Genomic DNA, 24,564 nt, shown 5'->3' with positions numbered 1-24,564 from the left:
TGTTAAAAAACTCAGCGAATATCTGACGAAAGAAAAGCAGAGAAATAGAATTGCAAATATGAAAGGAAAGTGCCCTTTTAAAAGCCTGAATATCATCTGTATTTTTGATTTAATTTATGAATCCAGTCATTTATCTATTTTACCTATATGTTCAAATAGATTTTTAAAATTTCATTATTTACTTATGAATTCATTAATGCATTTTAATTGATGCACTTATTGACGATTTCATGTTATTTTTGTAATTTGTCATGTATTTTCTAATCTAAACTATTTATTGATGAATTAATATTTCATTTGTAAATTCCTTTTATAATTTCAAATATCAAATAATAATTTACTTTGTGCTTTTGTCTATTTATTTATTGATGAATAAATTAAAACAAACTTTTTTTGTTTTTGTTTTAATAATTTGTTAATTCAATATTTTATGACTATTTCAGTCACTTGTGGTCCTCCATATAAAGGAGATGTTAAATGACTAAGCAAACTGCAGAACTAATAAGAAAAGGAAAAGCAGCAGGGAAATGGACGTGCCGGGGGAAGGAAATACCTGATTAAAGTCTGAATTCTTAAGTCAATTTGTTAATCGAGATAAGGATTTTTTTTAAGCTGCATTTTCAAATAGATTTTCCAAATAGCATTATTTATTCATGATTTTTTAAATGTATTTTTTAAATGATGTGCTTATTGACTGCTGTATCCTGTTTGTGTAAATCCTTTCTCATTTGAATTAGTTCATTATTGATTTGTATCTAGTGAATATATAAAATAATTTGTGAACGAATGTATTATTGCATATTTTTATTGTACAATTAGTTCAGTTTACATTTTTAATATCATTATTTATTTATTAATTTATGTATTTTTAAACAATGTACTTGGCTGATGACTGTTTTTTTAAAAGAAATTGTAAATGCATGTTTTCATTAATTGATAGATTAATGTCTCATTTGTATGTTTCTTTTATAATTCCTCTTTATTTCCCATTAAAATATCAAACAATGACTTTGTATAATAATTTTACAGAATGATACATTAATTTATAAGCAAGTCTATTATTGCCTATTTTTACTGTGCAGTTAGTTTTTAACTAATACAATTCTTTTTACTTTTATTATGACACTTGTAGTCCTCCATGTCTACTAGCTAGTCTATACTGCTGATCGAGTGATGACCTGAAGTAACAGGACAGTATGTGTGAGGCAGCTGTCTCCACACTGTTCAGTCCAGCACACACAGTTAAGGCCGACCACACCTGAACAACTGCAGTGGTTAGAAGTGCGAAAGAACTTAGAATTTAAACCCACAGAGGTCAGTGCCGCAGCACTTTTACTCCATACATGATTAGGGTGGCGTGTTTTTTTTCATGCACTGACCCATCAGGTTACCAGGCCCCTTAACCTCCAACACCAGCTGAGATATTCACTTGTTACCATGCTAATCGGAGCATCACCTCTCTTAGAATAGCTTCCTCTGTAGAAACTGCATTTCCCTAAGGTATTCTCCTCCTGTATCAAGAGGCTTTTCAGTGTAAAGTGCATCCTACTCATTTACCACTAATCTGCATAAGGTGCTCTGCCCTTCTTTGACATCAGACCGCTGCTGTGCTCTGTATGTTATAGCCCATTATCTCCCCCTAATCTCCTCCTAATGACTGAGTGACTCCCCACTGTTAAAATGCATGCGCGCAACATGAGATGAGCTGTTAACTGGAGGCAAGAACACAATGCAACAAATTGTGCTGATATATTTCATTTGATGTCACAATGACTCCCTCTGGAAATGAGTGAGCGGCCTCGTTATACATTTAACTTACACTGTTTATATCTGCAGGTACGTTCTTCAGTGATATTATTCAAAGCATTTTTGGTCCCCCAGGTACGAGCAGCATTCTTAATAGCATGCTTCCTGGTTCCATGGGGAGGCGAGGGGATTTGGAACTCATGTGGCGGGGACATTGAACACATCAACAATGTGGGAGATATCTTTTCCTGACTTGGTTTTAATGAATTAATTTCTCTTCAACCAGTGACACCAAAACAAAACAACATAGGAAAAGAAAAAAAAGAGACATGAGTTTTCAATTTGAGGTTCAGTCACAAACATTTAGTTTCCTTCCTATTTGTTGTTAGCCTACACATTCTCTATTCTCTATCTTGTAGCAATTACTTAGTCTTTTGTTCTGATCGTACACAAGGATTGGCTGACCGTATTGTCTCTGGAGGCCTGCAAAGTCAGTGTTGATGTTGATGTTAGCCTGGCATTGCTAGACCAATTTGCAAATGTGAATAGGTCTGGCTCATCTTAGTTCTGATAGTTAATGATAGCAATATACTGCTTAACAAGCTAACTAACCTAAATCAATTGTTAGCTAGCTAGTTAGCTAGTGTTTTACTAACATTAGCAAACATACCTGTATATCTTGCTGCTACAGATCATCCAACAACATTCTAACCATCTTCAAAATTTAGTTTTCTTTTCAACATAGATGAGCTAGCACATATCTAAGTGGAGGAAATGGTGAAGTTATTTGAGGTTCCACTGGGTACCAAGTTTGCCGAACTGTTACTGGAGCACAGAGCAAAAAGGGGCAGGACTTAAGAAGGGTCAACTGGATAGATCTACAGCCAATAAGAGCAGTGAAATGTGTGACTCTTCCCTATAAATCATCCTATAGAACCTGTCCTCATATTAAATAAATGGTTGTGATTGGCACAGCCAGATCCATGGCTGGTGGAATTCTGTCTGAATGGAAGGGGTGGACAGACGGATCTGCCAGAACAAATGAAAACAGGAGCTCGGCAGATTCCTGTGCTTCCCAGGCTATAAAATTTCAAGAAAAGTAATATATTATACAATAATGAGAAATATATATCACAGCTGTTGTTCTGTCTCCATATGGACTGGACTGGCATTATGTTAGGAGCTGCAGCACATTTCAAGCACTTCTGGTCCAGAGCATTGAACAAAACACTGGGATTCTTGCCCCACACGTCTTTAACTTTCAGAAGTGAGGATGTGTCTTCTGAAACATACATGACAGGAAGATTTGTTACGGACAAAAGGCCATGGGTCAAAAGTTTCAGTGTATGAGGTCTAGGTGAGAAATGCTTGCTCGGTGAGTTTTGTTTCCTACTTGTAAGACAACTGTTCAATTCTTAATGCCTTGCTGTTCTTTTTTTAAGTCCCAGACACACACAGGTCTGACTGGTTGAGTGTGTTGTCATAGAGGTGGCAATCTCTCCCGTGTCTTGGTTTTTGCCATGCTTAAGAGGTCAGGTTGCAGAAGGAATGGCCAAACCCAGAGCATTGTCTTGCCAGGGCTATTATGTTTCAGCTCCAAAATAGATAAGTAGAACAAATTGCCTCTCATCCAAAGGTAATGGTTCATAATCATTTGCTCAGATAAGAAGGGTTGGGTGCAGAAAAGGCCTTGGATGGCTTTCCTGTCTGCGTGGTGAGTGGACCATTGATCTGTCTAGATGTAATCTCACTGGGTAGAGGTGAAAGTGCTGTGACAAATTTTCTTCTGGCTTCTTTTGAATCAAACTTTGAGAAACTTCATGTGGAACTTCTAATAAATAAGGATTACCTGTAGTGTTCCTTACCAATTTATGTCTTCTGGACTGTGCAAGGACAGAGTCAACCGAGGTCTTTCCGTCATTATGAAAGGGCTGAGGAAGGTATTCCCAGAGGGCCTCACAGAGGCACTGAAAAACAGGTACTTTAAAGTTTGTGGGCGGCTAAGTTCAAGTGTCCAACATCTGCAGCATTTGCTTTGCCCCATGGTGCTGCTTACTCTTTCATAGTGACTGAGCCAAAACAACACAACTGTGCCTTCTCATAATGGCCTGAGAAGTTACTCGTCTTCAATTTACTGTGTTCGTCAAGTTCACCAAAAACAAACCTTATGCCAACCAGCCTTATAGAACAGTTGCCATACTTCCTTCATGTGTGGGTGTTTTTGCACATGTGTGTAGACCTGGCAACCACTGAAAGAGCTTTCTTGCACCAAATTTAGTACCCGAGGGCTGCAGATGAAATTTCAGTACTCAATACCATTCCCACTGCTCTGATTAAAGGTCCACTGTGTAAGATTCAGGGGAATTTATTGGCAGATTACGGCTGGAATGGAATATAATATTAATAGGTAGGTTTTCATTCATGTATAATCATCTTACACGAAGAATAGTTATGTTTTTGTTAATGGAGAATGAGCCCTTTACATCTACAGGGGTGTGGGTCCTCTTCCATTGAGTTCATGATGTTGAACGGCCATGTTTCTACAGTTGCCCAGAGTGGACAAACCAAACACTGGCTCTTTTGAATTTTTGCAACCACTGATTCATTTGTCTCTCGTCCGCTTGGAAGGGGAGGGTGAGGTGAGTGCAATCAACAACCTCACCACTAGATGCCACTAATCCTACCCACTTGTGTTTTAAGAGTATATGTGAATTAGTAATACTGGTTGTTATAAAAATTAAATGGTACATAGATAAAACCACTTTGTGTGTTGTCCACAAGTAGGCACTAATGCATAATATTTGGTTGCGCCCCCCCTCCCCCCATGCCCCAATATTTTTAAAAAATGAAAACCTCACAAAAGTACCCTCTTGGGTGCCCTTATGGTAGGCTGACCAGGACGAAACAAGATAGGTACTTTAAAGGGTTGGCAGTTTAGTGGACAAAACCTGATGAAGTGCTCTCTAGAATGGCCCAGTGCCCAAGACAACGTGAAAAAGTTCATTCTAGGGCGCCCTTCCAGTTAACAAAACATGATGAAGTACCCTCTAGGTTGGAATTCCAGTGGACGATACATAATAAAGTGCTCTCTAGGATGCTCTTTCAGAGGGCAACCCATGATAAAGTGCCCTCTAAGGTGCTTTTTCAGTGGATGAAACATGATAATGTGCATCACGACTTGTTGGATGCTGGTGCCCTTTTCATTTTTTCACCCTCGCCCCTCAGACAGCCTGAGCCCACCACTGGATAACCTATTCAGCTTACAACATTACGACATTCATTGATTAAATCTTTCGTTTTTTGTATCACTGTACTACAGCAAAGTCAAGCCCAGTCTGGGAATGACATTATTATTGGACCATCCTACAGCAGACAATTTCCATTGCCAAAATTCAGTGCTTTGGTTTGCTTTCATGGTTTTTTAATACCTTATACTAAGCCACATATTCAAAGTGCACAGTTTCACTTTAATGTAGGCAAAATTATGTAACACAGCGGCTCCCAAACTTTTTAGGCCATGCACCCCCTTCTTCATCCCAACCAGGTTGATGCTCCCATAATCTTCTGCCTCTTCAAAAAAAAGCAACAGAGCCTCTTTTTAGCTGTTGCAATGGTGAAAGTGGTGCATTCAGATGCTACTAAATATATTGCAACAATCTGAATTAAACAGAGACATGTGCGAGTAGGCTCAGTAACACAGTTGTAATAACAAGAATACAAAAATTACCATTACATGGCCATTATATTTTTCTTCTTGCACTCCCCTTAGAGGCAGCTGGTGCATCCCACTTTGGGAAACTCTGATTTAACACATAATATAGAATACTAGCTGTAATTTGATAACATATACATGACTCTAACAGGCATTTGCCAGAGAGGAGAGTTATGTAGCAATTACAAGTGCAAAAATGAGTGCTGCAATCCAAATAGCGAGTTGGAGCCATAGGCTGTATAATAAGTAGAGTGAAATACTATTTAATGCACAATCTATGGTTGAAGCGAGCTGTTTACCCCCACCCCCCTCCAGACTCAGGGAAGATCTGCAGTCCGCAGGAGCTCTGCAAGAGTGCAGAATATGTGCAACATTGTAAATTGATGATGTTGAGTTCTAAGCTATAGGTTGATCAGGTGTTTATGCGTCCAGTTGCCTGTCGATGTAAAGTTACTTATTCCAAAAACACACATTTAATTTAAGTAGTGCAGTTAAGTGGCTCCCTGTCTCACTGCCTGCCAGACTCCATTAACATAATGCTCAGTTTAATCGTTACAAACATCTGTGGCTTTTACAAGATTAGTAATGATTTCTCACAACTCATAAACAGACACTTAATCATTCAGTGAACATTCGGCATTAAAGGGAGCAGTGTTTTGTGGACTAAAAAACTAAACCTGACCCTCAATCAGCATGAGGGTGAGTAGATAATGACTGAATTTACATTTCTGGGTGAATTATCCCTTTAATTTAAGCTCTAAGTAATGTGAAACAGGCACACAATAACAGTCATTACAGCTTGGAAAAGAGCAATTTCAAAGGGGGACACCACTGCAGCACTGATGTCAAAGAAATCGATATTCCAACTTAACATTTCCTTGATCTCTGATGACACAGCATGGTCTTTTTACGATTTATTACAGTAAATTTATTACAGATTCCTCTTTTAAGTCATGGTTTCATTTCAGAGTCATAGTTCAAAGTGCTTCATTGAAGATGCACTTTTTTATTTGTCGTTTTTCAGATGCATGCTCATTCCAGATATACGGCTCCTTCAAAGGCTGCGACAGCTGGTGAAGCTACTGTTTTAAATGCAAAGAATGAGATCAATGCTGCCAGTGTTCGCCTTAACTGCGAACATTAAAACCACTGTAGGATAAGAACATTAGCTTCTGTAAGCCGCAGCTCCCTCTGCATTCTGCCTTTTTTCATCCTGAATCCTGTAATGCTCAACCCAGCTAAGAAAATCCAGATGACTCCCTGGGTTGGCAGATGACAGACAGCCTTGGGGCCACTCTATTACAAACAAACAAATCATCGGCTCCAGCAAACAGCGTCCTACTGGATATCTCCTCCTGCCAGTCAGCTCCCAGCTCCAACTCATGCCTCTCTATTCTGTGTGTGAGAGCGAGAAATCAATGTGTAATCATATTCACAGTGTCTTTGGCAGGAGACACTTGGGGCAGACATGGAATTGAGATGACCTGCTCTGTGCTGAAAAGGCCGCAGGAGAAGCCAAACACATTCAAATAATTTTCTGTCTTTGTTTCGCCTCTTCCACAGTGTCCTGATTCAAAATCTCTCCAGATCGCACTCGACAGAGGTGACTCATTCTCAATCAACTCGATTAGTGTCACAGAAGAAGCGTTTGGAGCTGAGATCTTTTTTGCATGTTTTGATTGAGTGGATGTATATTGCTCGAGCTTTACCTCCCTCAACAGTTGCTGCTGCGTGTCACCACCTGTTAGTCAGCCGCCATGGAGAAACACTTCACGGTGCCCTCTCACAATAGAAAGAGCTCAAGTGTCAAACCAATCCAAGATCACCGCTGTGATTTTTCTTGATCTAAATGTTAAGCATTGTCTTTTATGCTAATTGCTGTGCCAAGGGCACCGTTGCCTCATGCTGTTCTCATTACTTACTTTACCCAGAGTGCTAATATGGCTAACCGCCCCCACACATCAGCCTTAGGGAAGCAGGAGCAGGGTGCACTGTGAGCTGCAGTCACATGCCAGTGATGGCCGGGGACATCAGGATAATGACTGACAATATGCGCATTAAACCCACATTTCATTTCACACATTCATCACAAAAATGAATCACCGCCAAATTGTAATGTGATCTATATGGGTTATGAACAAATTCAATATTGCAGACACCCACTGTGGCAACCTTAGTTCAAGCAGTGGCAGCACTGACACGGTTTTATTCTTTGCAGTGCTCAAAATGCAGCCCACGGGCCCTCAGACACTTTTCCTGCGGCCCCTGAATGTAACATGAAATGCATGCATTATATTAAAATGCTCAATGGCCAACATTTAATATACTACTGCAGCAAACTGCCCCCCCCCCCCCCCGAGGAGCATCTGTCAGGTTAGGAATCACAACTCACAGAAAGCTACTGGTTCCATGGCAACTAGCTACACCTGGTGAGTGTCACGTGAGTAACGTATGTCATCAATGCTAGTGCTGTCAGGTAAAGTTAGGGATTTCGGTGGACAGCTTGGTAGTTTAATGTGGAAATAAGATAGAAAAGCTACAATGGAAAAAAAATTCTAATATTCACGAATTGCATAGGATTAATAATTAGGGGTTAGGGTTAGGGTTACAGTATGTGAGCACAGTGGTGATAATGTTGGCAACAACATAACAGAAAGGATGCCACGTGTGCTACATCTGCAACATAAAGAACAGCGTTGCCCTGGTGACAGACCGACAGGCTGCAGGTTGCAGGGACAAGTTTGAGTGGGGAAAGGGAGGGAATTTACTTCATGTGGTGTGGAAAAAAAAATCTAAATAAATAACAAACTATTCTAAATGTTCTAATGTTGAGTTGGAGAAAATAACATCGCAGCCGCTATGAGTGGCTGCTGTATTCTGAGATTACCTTGTCGGAAAACAAATTAAACACCTTGTCAGTGACATTTTTGTGACTTGTCAAATACATTCCCTCCATATGTTAAAGATTGTGTAAGGCAGCAATAAATGTGTTCTGAGTTTGTCACAGCACAGAAACGTGTTATTAACCACCCAGTCACATTTGAATGATTTGAATTGAATGATTAAAATGCTGTTTGTGTGTCGGTGTGTGGGGCTTATAGAGTGTTGGAGGACAATGGCCCCGGCATGTCGCTGACACATGTTTCAGGTGCACCAAAGAATTATTGTACAGAGAAATCATGAACTGGTCAAACACCATAATTCAGAACTGCATAGTCCCCTGTGTTTTCTAACATGTAGGATGTGTTTAAAAGAAAAGCTTACTTCTTTGTTTACAGTCTTTAATAGAAAAGTATTTCTGTCGGCATTACATTTTCCTCACAAGCATATTTGCTCTTGCACATCAGTTGCATATAAACATAATCTCTAGCAGATAGGGCTGCTATATGCGGCATAGATGCATCAACACAAAGCACGGATAAGCCTCCTTTTTATGGTCACTGGACGTGCGCTTGATCGAGGTAACCTCAGTGATTCTTCAGCTTGTGTCTGCACAACTGAACGCTAACTACCGGATCATCTCTGGATAAAAGAAACACTGTTTACAAGCTCAAAAGTTGAACATCTTACAGTGGAAGAGTTAGATACTGTAGAAAACAGCTCCAGCAATTCCACAGATCACAGCCATTAAGTATTCATCCCTTATTTCCATCCCTTTTAAATTGCAAGCGCCAGTGAAATGTGTGGAGACAGCAGCTCGCCCAGCTCAATTATTCAAAACACGCCAACTGTATTGTGGCTAAGTGAGGGCTTGAACATGATTATGCACATATATTTCCTTTGTACTCTGCGTCGCCTACCTTCAATCATGATCAGCTTCGTTTTCTTATCTTTTTTTTTTGGCACATATAAATGCATGACTTCAACCATGGCTGTTACAGGGTCAGAGAGAAAGTTGCGAAGGCCTAATGTCCCCTTTAATTACACAGCTTTAAAGATAATCTCTTCAGTATGCATATGTATCATATACATTTTTAATTGAATCTTTTGGTCTTGGGGATTTAGCATCCTTAATATGAACTCAACAATAATCACTCTAGGTGGGCAGAGAAACACGTTTTGTTAATGTTGCATGTTGTTTTTACTAGGGAGTAATCCTGCTCTCTGGGAAAGGAGAATATTTCATGTCCTTATTATATTAAATAGTTAATGGATACTTATCCAAAGCATGTACAAATTTTCTAATGAGACATTAAAGCAACAAACTATTCAACCTTAAAACACCTTCAAAGTCATTTTAAAGCTATATTGACATGTAATAGGATAAATGGTGACTCTGTCTTCCCCAGTCTACGTCCTGTATGCCTGTTCTTGCATTGTGTAATTCTTTACAGCAGTAAGACACACACCACCAATTATATCACTAATTTTTGAGAAGCTGGATCATATTTCATGGAGATTTTTTTTTGTTTGTTTTCCCTCTGATTTACAAAGTTTCCAGATGGACAGTGAAGTAAACTGCTGCTAAATGTAGCCGCTGTTAGCTAGTTTGCAATTAGCCATACTGCCTGGGGGAGTGTTAGCTCAGGAGCCTTTGATCTTTTCTAGGTCCAGGGACAGGGGCAGGGGAAACTGGCCCAGAGTGGCGCCAGAACGATGCCAGAAATGGGCCGAGGTAAGCGGGCAATGCACTCTTGCCTAGCAGCTGGTACAGACACCACGCAGGGCTTGACATTAACGCTTGCCCAGGGCAAGTAAACTCAGTTTTCAGGCAAGTGGGATGCCACATTCATTTGTCCAATCAGGCAAGTGAAAAATAACTGCAAAGTCTTGTATTTTCCCATGTTTGCGACTGTGCGGCTGTTTTGAGCCCAAACACAGTGCACAATGGAATTATGAGCTGTTTTGTTTTTCCATCACAAAAGACCGGCATTGTTCTGTTATATAGCATTACCCTTACCATCACCACTGACTTGGTTTTTAAATGTCAACTCTGGAGTTGTCCGGTCCAGTGAGCTCAAAGTTAGGTACTTAGCAGCTACAAGTTATTGCTATGTTTTAGCCATGGCAGGAAAAAAAAATCACAATCATGATTTCAGGCCATTTTTATTATCTTGCCTGACTTGTGGTTGCTAACCAGCTAGCTCATAACAAACCCCTTTAGACCAACTTCTCACACACACCGGTTACCTACAAAGCCACCCTCCTTAAAGGGGAAGGCTCAGCCATTAACACACATATGCAGTTACACTGTGGGTGTGCTAATCAGAGAAGGAAGTATTCAGGTTCACTACTTTTGCAAAAGCTTACTACTACAAACCCACTGTGAAAATAATCCACTACAAGTTAAAGTTCTGCATTCTAAAACTTACTGAGGTAAAAGTCCACAAATCCCTGTTGACTTTCACTTAGTTTTACTTACTTTTTTTTTTATAGGACTACATTTTCCATTTCAGACAAGTAAACTTGGCCGTATGGCAAATAAAGAAGTTTACCAAGTGGCTGAAAATACTCAGTGTCAAGCAATGTCAAGGCAGAAGCAAAGAGACCAAAGAGGATGTTGACAGAGAACCGAAAAAGAGAGTGTGACCAGGCAAGAAGCTGCCAAACAAGATTAAAAGGAGGACTGGCTTTTATTGGCTGGCAAGAGTTTTACGAATTAAAAGGCTACAAGACAGTCACTGAGCTGAACTGCTTGCTGCTGGACTAGTAAGTTGGCTGTGTTAGCAAAGTTCTAAGCTAACCAGCTAAGCTAAGCAGCTACTGTCATGATTTGCTAGATTTTGATTGTAAGCATGTGTACAGCTAACTGTGTGTGGCCGCTAACTGAAGTGAATAGAAATAAACTGTAGGGGCACCAAATTGCAAAAAATATGAAATCCTGTTGCTTATTTTTGAAGTCAGGACTAAAAGGTGATGTGAAAATATTTGTACAGCTTAAACTTGTACATATGAAGATAGTAATGTGGCATATTTGGAGAACCAGGTCATCCAGGTCAGGTCATCTTAATTGATAATGACAGAGAGAAATCGAAGGACTGCCTGTTATTTTTTTGTACCAGTGAGCATTGAATTGTTGCTATTTTTACCTCCATATCATAAATTATACACACACACACATACATACGTGCATACATCCTCTGCCTTCATTTACAACTTCAACGAGATATACGGGACTGGCATCAATCATTTCTCCAGTCCACTCACACTAACTCCTTTCTCTTACCACTCAATATATTTCACTTTTCCAATTTCATCCAGCACTCCACCCATCTGGTCTCAGACTTGTGGCTCATGATAGGAAAAAAAAAAACATTTAAGGAAATAAATAGACCCCTCTGTCTCCCTCCATTTCACCATCACCTCAGGAGATAAGATGACAGAAACTGTTTTCTCATCTTCCAAGGTATGAAAATGAATGATGCTGGAGGATATGGAAGATTTGAAGTCAGGGGCCGACAAGATGTCGCAGACTACTGGCTCAGTAAACTATATTCAGCTCTTTACCTGAGAAAACTTTATGAAAAGTAATATCTCAATAGCACCCAGTAGCCAACGTACCATTCTGCTTCATTGTTTTGGTATTCAAATGTGATGCTTAATGCAATCAAACTCCAGTACATTGCTGCACTGACATAATTAAGCAGGTAGCTTAAAGCGAACAGAGCAGTATCCCATAATGCACAGCACCAATAAAATTAAAGAAATGAATGGACGATGCGTTCAAGTTTAACATGAGCAGTCAACATGAGCTGTAGATTGAGGAAGTTTGTTGAAAAATGAAATTCCCGTGCAATGCGGGAAGATGATACCTTCATTCTTACCTTCCTCCCACCCCTGGGGACTTCCTGCTTTCTTTTCGGTTTTCTCGTTCCTTTCCTCCCGCAGGTCCCCGGCAGCCACAATGCTCCATGTGAACTCTGGGACACTCTCCATGTGCTGGTCACATGTTCTGCTATTGCCCGGACATCTACGATCTGGTAAAACAAGAGGAATTAGCACGGTGAGACATGTCTTTGGCTGGTACACTGATATATTTACTAGGGGAATAGCATAACACTACAAAGTATCAATAGAGCAACTCTCCAGCAATACTTTAAAACAAGTTTCCACATACACTAATCAGCCACAACATTACAACCACCTGCCTAATATTTTAATATTGTGTAGGCCCCTCCAACCTTATCACATCCCAACACATCATATTTAGGTTTTCGATTGGGACTTGGAACTCTGCACTCCTAGGGTAAAGACTTCTCCCTCTTTATACTACGTCAATTGTCTGGTGCATCTTGTACAACCACAGATGGGTTTTAATTGAAGTCATTGTGTGAGTTGCTGAAGGGCAGTGACAAACCGTTGGCAGTTAACTAATTGGGAATGAGACTGGGCTGTCTTATCTGTTGAGGAATGGATTCCACAAGACCTCTGATGGTGTCCAGTGATATCTGGCACTGAGAGGTTAGCAGCAGATCCTTAATTTCCTGTACGTTGTGAGGTATGGCCTCCATAGATCGGCCTTCTTGTTCCACCATATCTCGCAGATTGAGATTTAGGGAATTTGAAGACCAAGTCATCACCTTGTCAGCACCAGGCCACCTTCTTCCATTGTTCTATGGTCCAGTTCTGATGCTCACCTGGCCATTGTAGGAGCTTCCAGTCAGCATGGAAATTCTGATCAGTCTTCAGTTATACATCCCCATGCGCAGCAAGCTGCAATGCACTATGTTTTCTGACACCTTTCTTTCATAGCTAGCATCAACTTTTTTCAGCAATTTGCGCTATAGAAAGTCTTCTGTGGTATCAGACCAGACAAGTTGCCTTCGCTTTACGCAAGCATCAATGACCCTGTTGGCAGTTTTCCATCCTTGGACCAGTTTTGGTAAGGACTAACCACTGCATACCATGAACACCCCACAAGACCAGCTGTTTTGGAGATGCTCTGACCCAGTTATCTTACCATCACAGTCGGGCTCTTGTCAAAGTCTCTCAGATCCTTCAGCATGGTATCATTCCACTGATGTGTTGTCACAACCCCTCTGCAACTTACACAGATGTGCATGGGAACCATTAGTGTCTTAAAGAGATGCACCAGGCAGGAGTATGTAAGGTACATAACATTACATACGTCACCTAACTTTTGTCTTGTGAGTCACTTCAGTGATGTGATGTGACTCACATAACCTGACGTACTTCATAACCCCAAAACTTGTCTTATCCTAACCCCACCCACGTAGTTGTTTTTTTTTTACCTACCCTACAACCGTTTCACATTAACCATAAACCAAAACCAATAAGACTTTGTGGCAGCATCTGATACAGCTGGTAAAGGCTTCCTCATCAGTATGAGATGTTCAGGGGCCATGACAAAACCTCTGAGTGTGGCAAGTTGAGATGAGAGTGGGTTGGATCCTTACACTTGGCCATTTTTCTTGCTTCCAACACAGTAACTTGAAGAACCGACTGATCACTTGCTGCCTAATGTAACCCACCCCTTAAAAGATGCCTTTATAACAAGATGATCAATATAAATCACTTCATCCGTCAATGGTTTTAATGTTGAGGCTGATCAGTTTATATTCCAACAGGGGCTATCATACTGCAATTACTAAACTCCAGTCACACTAAAGTGAATCTTGAGGCCCACTTTGTTGGACTCTTATTAATCCAAGTCCATTGGGAAAGAAAACAGAATGCACAAGCAAAATATTTGTGTGAGTGCTTAAAACCAGCAAAAGATGATTAGAAATATGAAACACAGCACAAGCATTTCAAAACACCTTGTTCAGTCTTATTAGCAAATGAAACTTTTAATTACAAGCAGTGCCAGGGGACAAGAGGTGTTCAATTAAAGACATAATATTGCCGCAGTGCTATATATCTTGTCTTTTTTTGCTTGGAAGTCCTCAGTTCCAAGAGGTATTGCTTCTTTGCAGTCTAAACAGACTCAGTAGTTTTCAAGCTGTTGCAAAATCTACAACTTCTAAATACATTGCTCCATTCCAGATTGGACTACAGCTTGAAAAGAACCAGACAGAAAAGGTAACAACGATCTTGGGGAGGAAGAAGTTGGATGTTTTGTACTTTCAGATTTAATGGCCTCATACTTTGGGTTGCACAACATCGTTTTGTGTCAGCCCACAAAGAGAGTAGTAGCAGCTTTAACAGCAGCCCCACTCTTGGTGCATTGAGCACACTTTTTAACTGGGAGCAGTGAAGATGGGTTACACAAATGCAGAGTTTGTGTAAAAATTGCTGCTGTCAAGAAAAGGGCTGGGTGCAATAGGAGTTAAGGTATTATTGCTGTAATGCCCTCCCTAAAAATTTGCTCCCAGAGAAAATTAAGGGTCAGCTCTCCTCCCACTCGTACTCTCTCTGTCTCTATCTTTGCCTCAATCTGTCCTTCTCTCCCCGTGGACACACCTCACGCAGACTCATCCCTGTGGCTTGGTAAATCGCTGTTTGAGGGGCCTTGGTCACTTTCAAATGACTTCTTGGGCTGTGGAGGAGAGGTTGAATAATCATTTTTCTAGGTCTATCTACCAGTTTCCTCTACAATGTTGCTCTTCTACAATAACAATAAATCAGTCAGAAGGCTGGGTTTAACATCAGCCAGTACATCTAACTAAAATTTCAACAGTTATCGCAGTAAAGCTATGAACACCTTTGCATTAGGCTGATAGCTGCTATAAAGCTCACCACCATTACCATATGAAATATTTTTGCACAATTTATTTGTGTACGTGTACATAAACGTGTAGTGTGGTGTGGTTTAATTCATCCATTCTGTGCACAGGAAAGATCAGAATGAAGCAAAGGCAATGATTCTAAAAGCAGCATGACCACAACTAATCATGCTACAGCTCATAAATTAAACAATGTGAAATGCAAAGAACAATAAACCTGATCAATGTCCTCTCATTTTTCAGGCTTTGTAGGGCTACATTGAGTTTGGGATTCAAAGATCACATGTAGCATTAGGACTAAAAATGAAGTGTGTTTATGGGGAATATTCATGTCACGTAATGTATGGAGATAATACAAAATTTGACATGGTAGTATGACAGTATGCTTATATTAACATAAGCAAGTTAATACTTAGCTAATGTTAGCTTAAATGCACGATACATATGTTCTGCTGCTAGGGCTCTCTCTCACATTAAAACAGTATTTTTCAGGCCAGTAGTTTTTCCTGTGTTTCCCAGAAAGATATAACAACTAGCGGCTAACGGGAAATGCACTGTTAGCTTGAACAAATAACAGACTTCCCTGGGTTTGACCACTGTTGGAAACATTTCGGATAATGTAACTACTCAACTCAACAAAATGCATAACAGGTCTAGTCGTCTTTAGACATTTTAAAGAAGAAAGCAGATTACACATTCTGGCTTTAAAAGCCTTGTTACTTTGTAAATGGATAACGCTGGAAACTCGCTGTTGTAATATTGTTTGTTTGCAATTCAATGCATTTAGGCATGTAGACATGGTCAAGTCGACCCGCTGAAGTTCGAACCAAGCCATCAGAATGAAGAAAGGTGATTTAAGTGACTTTGAATGTGGCATGGTTGTTGGTGCCAGACGGGCTGGTCTGAGTATTTCAGAAACTGCTGATCTACTGGGATTTTCACGCACAGACACATCTAGTGTTTACAGAGAATGGTCTGAAAAAGAGAGAATATCCAGTGAGCCGCAGTTCTTTGGGTGAAAAAAAATCCTTGTTGATGCAGAGGTCAGAGGAGAACAGCCAGAATGGTTCGAGATGATAGAAAGGCAACAGTGACTCAAATAACCACTCGTGACAACCAAAGTATGGAGAAGCCCATCACTGAACTCACAACATATCAAACCTTGAAGCAGATGGGCTACAGCAGCTGAGGACAACACCGGGTGCCACTCCTGTCAGCTAAGAACGGGAAGCTGAGGCTACAATTCACACGGGCTCACCAAAACTGGACAATAAAACACTGGAAAAACATTGCCTGGTCTGATGAGTCTTGATTTCTGCTGCAACATTCAGATGGTCAGAATTTGGCGTAAACAACATGAAAGCATGGATCCATCCTGCCTTGTATCAACAGTTCAGGCTGCTGCTGGTGGTGTAATGGTGTCGGTGTTCTTTTCTTGGCACACGTCGGGCCTCTTTGTACCAACTGAGCATCATTTAAACACCACAGTATTGTTGAGTATTGTTGCTGACCATGTCCATCCCTTTATGACCACAGTGTACCCATCTTCTGATGGCTACTTCCAGCAGGATAACACACCGTGTCACAAAGGTCAAATCATCTCAAACTGGTTTCTTGAACATGACAATAAGTTCACTCCAGTGGCATCCACAGTCACCAGATCTCAATCTAATAGAGAACCTTTGGGATGTGGTGGAACGGGAGATTTGTATCATGGCTGTGCAGCCGACAAATCTGCAGCAACTGTGTGATGCTGTCATGTCAATATGGACCAAAATCTCTGAGGAATGTTTCCAGCACCTTGTTAAATCTATGACACAAAGAATTGCTCCATCTGAACAAGAGGGAGGAAAATTACAGAGTTATCTGGTTACAACTCTTTTCTTCAAAACTATTCTGCAAACTCAGTGTAGAAAGGTAGGGCTGGCAGCAGAAACACATCTGTGTGGACACCACAGGCGTGTGAGCCACAGCACAGCCAGTGTGGCCTGACTGTAAAGATACAGTGCATACAGATGATATTTTGTCTTTTTTCCTGTAAAAAAATCCATTTAGTGAGTTGGAATAGGAACAGCTGACAGCTGACAGAAAGAAGAACATTAGATTTGAATCTCTGCAAAACTTTAGAGATGTGGACAGCAATTTAGAGGTCTGGAACCAGGCCAGGGTCAGAAAATATCCACACAAACACACAACAAAAGCATACTGAAGCTATTAAATGGAGAAAAAGAGAAACTGCATTTAGGGTGGTACTTCTATCATACTTAGGTTGGACAAGATTAACGGGCTGGTGTCATCAGATCAATATATAGTAGCTTTTTCCCACTCGATTGTTAAGATTTACACAGCTACACTATCCACATCTGGGAAAACTGACTTTTTCAGCCTCTGTTGGATAGTCACACTGTGCTGAGGTCTTGGAATCGTTCCCACATTGTGCCTGTCTCTAAGAAATCAGAAGCTATTTCACATATTGATTTTAGAGCAAGAGCACTCACTTCTCCTGTTTGTAAAAGTTTGGTTTTTAAATTTTAGCTCAGCCCGTAAAACCCTGATACGACACTTTTTACTGCAAAGCTTGCACCATCCTAGTATTAACAGTGCTGTTGTTCTTCAGATCAAAGACACTCTAATAGACCGCAGAGAGCATGTACCAATGTCACACAGGGCTGCAGCATTTGATCTTGTGTTTGAGCTTATACATGCTAATAAACTAAAATACAATAGCACTTCTGTACAAGCCTGCAGAAGACATTTCAGCTGGAAAATTCACAAGTCAAACATTGTAACCCAGCCAGTCATAGTCAGAGGACAACACATTAAACCTGTCACTTTTTTTTCTGAAGAAATTGCAGAATTTTTGTTTAGTTCTGCATAGTATCAAAAGCAAAGTTATTATAGATCAATGTAAAGTGCTGACTTTTAAGCTGAGGAAATACAAGATTGGACACAAATGCAGACAATGGAGGCAGAGCTGGTGCAGATCAATGATTTTTTAACAAATAATAAGGCTCAAGGCTTACAGGACCATAGCAGGCAGGTGCAGGTAAACAGCTTAAAAGCACTGACTTAACAGAGCAACACTGACAAACCGACAGTACATGAGTGGGAATGAGGTGGTTATCTGCTGGACTGATGGGGGAGGGTGGGCACAGGTGAGGAAATGCGTGGGACAGTCAGGTGATAGGGGAAGCAGGAAAAGATAGAAAAAAGTGGATGAGAGCAGCCATACATCAGCATCCCATGAACACGCCCCCCTTTGAGTGAAAACATGCACTGTAGAAGCAGCCAGTCGGGACGTGTCTGTCACAAACACTTCATCACAGGTTAGTTAATGATGTTAACTGAGTAAATGATGTGCTGATTTTGCCAATAGATCAAAATGAATCTGTCAAGTGTCTTAGTGATGGTGGGACTAAATTTTTTACTGGGGAAAAATATGCCCCTACCATAAAACATGTGCTTTTTGAATGGAGTTTGGTTCAACGGCACCAAAAGAGCCAAATAAAGTGCCTTCACAAGATAAAAAGTGACACACAAACATGAAATATATGACCTGAAGATTCATGTCAGGTTTGTCCACTTTGATGGAGGCAGGCTGAAAGGACCCTTATTTCTTTAACTGTTTTCATGTAGTGATGCTGATCATTGACCCGCAAAGACGCAACACAACTGCTCACCTGACAAGCCAGAGGATCTGGACACCAAAGTGGGGACAGCAGATCAATAAAATAAAAAGCTGTGTCTTAAACAGTGACAGATTTCAGAAAAAGATTTAATAAGGTACTTGTATATGTCAAGATATGGCACTTTTGGCCACTCAGGGGGAGTCGTTCTTCCTTTCTTTATTTTTTAATGACGCCAATCATTAATCAGCATAATTGTTCATCTGACTGGTCACACGACCTGGACTTCCAAAAGCTCAAAAGTGATACAGTTTTGTTATTTTAAGCATTTAAACTGCCAAAGAATTGTCTTGACCACCAGTCAAATTAGAGCGGTTGTTTTCACCCAAAAAGTAACTCTGTGTGGACAGTGGTAAATGGTTACAACCTAATACCATCACACAAATTTCATGTGAGCAAAAAAAAAAGACTGATTTGCAATACATGAAACTTATCAACCAAACAGCAACTGGCAACGTCCTGGGAAGTCATGGAATAAAATTTTCCCAGACTTTCAGAATTGCTATTAAGTATTTAGAAATTGTTCACATGAATTTACCCAGTCAGAAACTTATTTTTCAAATTATTCCGACATTGCATGCATGCACAAATATTATTTTTCATTAACCATGTACACAGCTTAGTTAAAAATAGTCTTTTTCAGAATAAGGGATAAAAAAACGATATTTTGTGCATGTAAACATAGTAAAAAAAAACTTGGGGCGGGGACAGAGAGATAGACTGTGACACTGATGGGAGGGAAACAAACAAACAAACAAAACAACTGTAAACAGCAGAAAAACTGTTCACTTTCACCATGGAGCAAACTTTGCACACAGTCAAAATGTCCTGCAGCAAATCTGTCACATGCATCGTACACAAAAAGTTACATGGTTCTACTGCAGTCTGCTGCTGAAAATGTAGTCTGACTCATATTTAACTGACTGATGTTTGTTTGTAATGTTTTTGCCAATTGTTATCTATGCTAACTATAGTACACACCATAAGCTGGTTTTATAATTTGTTACCAACTGTCTCTAGTTCTTTTTGCAAATGTGACAAACTTTATTCTTTATGTGAAAAGCAAAGTTTCTGCACAATATCATATTCTACTCAATTGCAGTTTCAGCATTCCCACTGGATATCTCTCTCTTCATTAAGAGAGATCTCCTTAATCCCCTTAAATATTTCAGTCTACAGTATTTAACATATATTATGAGACTTAGAATGCAGTTTCAACAAGCTATCAGTGAATGGAGACGCTGGACTGAATTCTTAAAAGGAGCTTTACCTAATGAGGTGGCATCAAGGCTGCCCTTAAATTACATGGCTGTCCACTTGAGGAGGCAGCTGCCTTCAGAGGAATCATAGCGGCAGTCGTTGCCACCTACTTAGTGCCAGTGAGGGTAATGGTTTCCATGCTTAAAACTCGTCATTTGGCAAAAAAACATTGATTCCAGGAGCTCTGCGCAACTGGGGACCTTGAGGGCTGATGAGATGTGGAGAAATTGAGAAGTCCAAGGTTGCAGTGAAAGCTCATTTCCTTCCCTTCAATAAACGTCTCTGTAGCATCGGGAATGATTCAGTGCGTTCAGTGAGCATAGGTGGAGGTTTTAAAAATTCACTTAGCTGGAATCAACACAGTTGTTCTGACTCATACTGATGCAGATAAATACATTCACTTTCTGTCAAGAATGAGCTGATTGCACCAGTCACCACTTAAACACAGTGATTTCTGACGCTAGGGGCCTGTCTCAATAGAAACAATACCAAAAAATGGACATTGATGATGTTGTGAAGTAGCATGGGATCATGGGAGTTGTCTTCATTGTTAAACAACCACCATTGTTGATGAAAATCTGACATGGCAGAAATCATGGTCATGGATAAGGCAGTATAATCTCTTTACACTCTCTAATGTATCTGGTGTTATAGCAACTGACCCTTCCTAAGTCCCGCCCCTTTTTGCTCTGTTTAGTTTAGTTTATTTGATTTATAAAAGGACAGTGTGCAATGACATTGATCATTTACAGGAAATGAAAACATGGTTGCACCAGATTTAGCAAAACGCTAATTTCCATCTGTAGTCCTACGCAAAACAAGTAGATGCAAAAAACAAGAATTCAACATACAATGCAGACTGCAGTACATCCAAGAGCCTACCATAATAGAAGCAATAAGAACACACTGTACAGTAGCACATACAATATGAAATACACAATAACTACCTTATAAAGTGACCAGGTTACCAGTGCAGATACCTTAAATTAAAAAGAAACAGTAATTGCACGCTGCATGGTCAGAATACAATATAAAATATGAAATACCATTACTATATATTTTAAGTGACCAAGTTACCAATCCCTCTGCCTTACACAATGAAAATAGTTCGTACAGATTTCACAGTACAAATTACAGTAATAAATATACAATTACTACATTATAAATAGCAAAGTTGTTGTTCTCCAATAACAGTTCTAACTAGCTAGCTAATTTACATCAGTCGTTTAATAACTAGTTAGTGTTTTCTCTGTTGCAAAATTATGTAGTTAATCTATACAAATTGTTAGCTAGCTATCTTGTAGTTTATTTATTTGTTTATTTATTGCTCACAGACAGTGCATATTAATAAACATTACTATAAATATTCCAGAATTAGTCAAAAGTTTTCAGCCATAGTCCCTGGTCAGATGTAAGTTGGAAACCTAAAATCAATATAAAAATTGAGAATTATGAAACAAGTTCTAATAACAATTCTAGAGGCATGCTAATTCTAGTAAAAGCAGAACACAGACAGTACTAAGCAGAGAACAGAGATGGGCAGAGAAATAAAATCAGAGTAATAAAAGAAAAGCGGGTTCTTTGGATCCAGCATTTTGCAAGAATTGTTAACTACCTTCCTAAGTCCCACCCCTTTTTGTGCTGTACTCCAATAACTAGCTAGCTCATCTACCTCAATTGTATAGCAAGTTAGCTAACATTTTGTTCTGTAAAAAAATGCTAATGATAGCTAACGATTCATGTACTTCATCTAGCTAGTTGCATTTTGCTAACATTAGCTAACATAAGCTATGACAATGTTGTTTTTACAAGTTCTCAGGATATTTAACATCTTCAAAATTTCTTTTCAACATAGACAAGCCCAGCACATGGCAAATCTACAAACAGGAGAGGTTCCGCTGGGTACCAAACTTGCTCGAGTGTTACTGGAGCAGAGGGAAAACGTCTGGCATAATGTAAGCACACAACTCAACAAAATAGCTAACATAAGTCTTTTTTTTTAAATCTGAAAATGTAATTTATTATAACTCAGTCTGTCTCATGTTGAGAGTCAACATACTGTAGGCCTGTGGGACACAGAGGTGTAAGTAATTTGGTTGTTTTGTAATCTGCAACAGAAATAGTACATTTTGTGCCCAGGTTTTTCAATGAAACAGCTTGAAATCAAATATATGCTTATTTGCTTATGCATGCATTCATATGGATATGTTTGAGAATAATTTCAAAATCCGGTCACACACATACATTTGCATACTTTACACACTCATGGAAACTAACATAGACATAAGTTTCAGAGCTGTCTCCTCACATTTTTCCACCCTCGGATATCATACCAATATTCATGTACGCAGAAACGCACTTGGCACTCTGACGAGCTAAGCACTTCTGTGCGCTGCCAAATGTGGATGAGAGATATGATTCAACTGCGGCGAGCAAGATGCGGATCTGTCATCCAATCTCGCCTACCTACTGCATGTGCAAAGTGACGGAGAACTGATGACTTGCCAAATGACCAGGGACGTGGCTTTTACGGCCCATTCATTCATAATCAGGACTTTTTTCAGAGCCTCTGAATATGTATCACATCCGTTTTTTAACTTTACTAAGCATGGGTTCATTTACCTTTTGATTACACCATTGCACAATTCAATCAAAGCAGCCGGAGGAGCTATTTAGAGAAATGGCAGGTACCATAAAAAACATTCCCCAGTTTTCTCTATTTTATGTCTTCCAAGAAGCATCCTTGGTTGCCCCCTAATGTTTTGGCAGAGCACTGCTAATTATATTATAAAGAGCGGGTCATGACAAACATTCCCCTCACTAAAAAGTTTGTTTTAATATTTAATTCGTCCCCAAGCATGGAGTAATTACTGGAAACGCTGTCTGAAATTGAATCAGGTGCTGCCTGTGAAAGTGTAATATCTCTGAGAGGAGAAGTTATGTGCTTAATTTTTGGTTCTATTCCAGGAAATTTATTGTGGTATGAAGAAACCTAAACATAACTACGGACAGAAAAAACAATATAGCTGTGATCAGCCAATTTCAGGCCAAAAATATCACTTGACTAATATATTGGTTCGGCTCTATTTTATACATTATCTGACAACATCCTTGATATGATATTGATGTAAAAACAGTTACTTGGCTGACTTGGAATCTTTAACATAATACAGATTTTTAGCTGTGTTACATGGGGGACGTTTCACCAGGTCCCCTGTTGTGATTACGGGCATGGTAGGGGCTGCCATGCAAGGTGCCAACCTGCTCATCAGGAGCGATACCGCGCTTTCTGTCCAAGGCCCCACAATGATTCTGTGCTCACACATACTCACACACACACTCCGCAATCAGGAGCAATTTGGGGCTCATTTCTTGCCCATAACACTTCGACATGCAGACTGGAGGAAAGCGGGATCAAACCACTGACCTTTTGATTAGCTGGCAACCTGCACAAGGTAGAGTACAGTATATATAGTCACACACACGTTCCTGTTCCTATGGATACAGTTAACAACATACCATTTTTTTCTTCAGGTCAGTAATTAAAGAAGAAACAGATAAGGCAGGGTGAAGGCTGAAATAGAAAATCGTATATTCAACTGCCTCCACGAGCCATTTATAGTATGTACTCCGTACTGTTACATCACTCCAGATTCTGACAGTTTTTTTGGGCAAAGTTAGATTTAAAGGGACAATTCAGCCCAAATTCAAAAATACATATTTTTCCTCTGGCATATAGTGCTATTTATCCATCCAATTTTTCCTGGTGTGAGTTGTAGAGTTTTGGAGATATTGGCCGTATAGAGATGTCTTTCTTCTCGCCAATATAATGGGACTAAATCGCACTTAGCTGGTGGTGCTCAAAGTGCCAAAAAAAATCCACAGACCTTGTTATCAGCACTTACATGTAGGAACTTAATTCTTTCAATTGCAGACAACTTTCTTTCTATCAGAAAGAAAGTAACTGTGGTAGATACTAAAGTAGTTCCAGTGGATTCTACTGCAGAAAGAATGAAGTTCCTACAAAAGTTCCAAAACAGAATTGACTACTTTATTTCTATTAAAAATACAATACTGCTACCTATCAATTAAAAAGAAATTAGATTCTACTCCAGAAAGGAATGGACATTTATGGTGCTTTGAGAATTCACAGACCTTGATGTGTGCAGCTTCATGTAGGAACTACTTTCTTTTTATTAGAGATTACTTTCTCATGTGTTTTGCCAATTTATGCTGCTGAAAAATCCTACCATAGCACAGAGTAACCTTAACCCTAACCTTCAACCCAGTGAACTGCTAAGTAGCACATGTCGATAAGTAGTACAACAGAACACTGTTATATTCTAAAGTAGTTTAGGTAGGTTCTGCTGCAGAACGAAAGTAACTCCTGAAGCAGTCAAACAGAATCGTAACAGTTCCAATAGGTTCTGAAGTTGTTCCACTGCAGAAAGAAAGTAGTGCCTACATGAAACTGTTCAAAACAAGCTCTGTGGATCATTTTGTGTAACCAGGTCATGATTTTTGGAAAGAGACA

At 39.7% G+C, this 24,564-nt stretch overlaps 1 protein-coding gene across 1 annotated transcript in view; it reads right to left on the bottom strand.

Moving 5' to 3' along the window:
* The window catches only part of alk (ALK receptor tyrosine kinase), a 581,112-nt gene that overhangs the window by 310,221 nt on the left and 246,327 nt on the right, over positions 1-24,564 (bottom strand). The window contains exon 3 of the mRNA XM_084742736.1: positions 12,223-12,375. Coding sequence (XP_084598862.1) covers positions 12,223-12,375 — 153 coding nt within the window. The remainder of the gene's footprint in view (positions 1-12,222; positions 12,376-24,564) is intronic.

Source organism: Lutjanus erythropterus, chromosome 18 (genome assembly GCF_056507025.1).
Source record: "Lutjanus erythropterus isolate fLutEry1 chromosome 18, fLutEry1.hap2, whole genome shotgun sequence".
NCBI lineage: Eukaryota > Metazoa > Chordata > Actinopteri > Lutjaniformes > Lutjanidae > Lutjanus > Lutjanus erythropterus.
The sequence above is the reverse complement of the archived record's forward strand: the minus strand, read 5'-3'. Positions and strand labels throughout refer to the sequence as shown.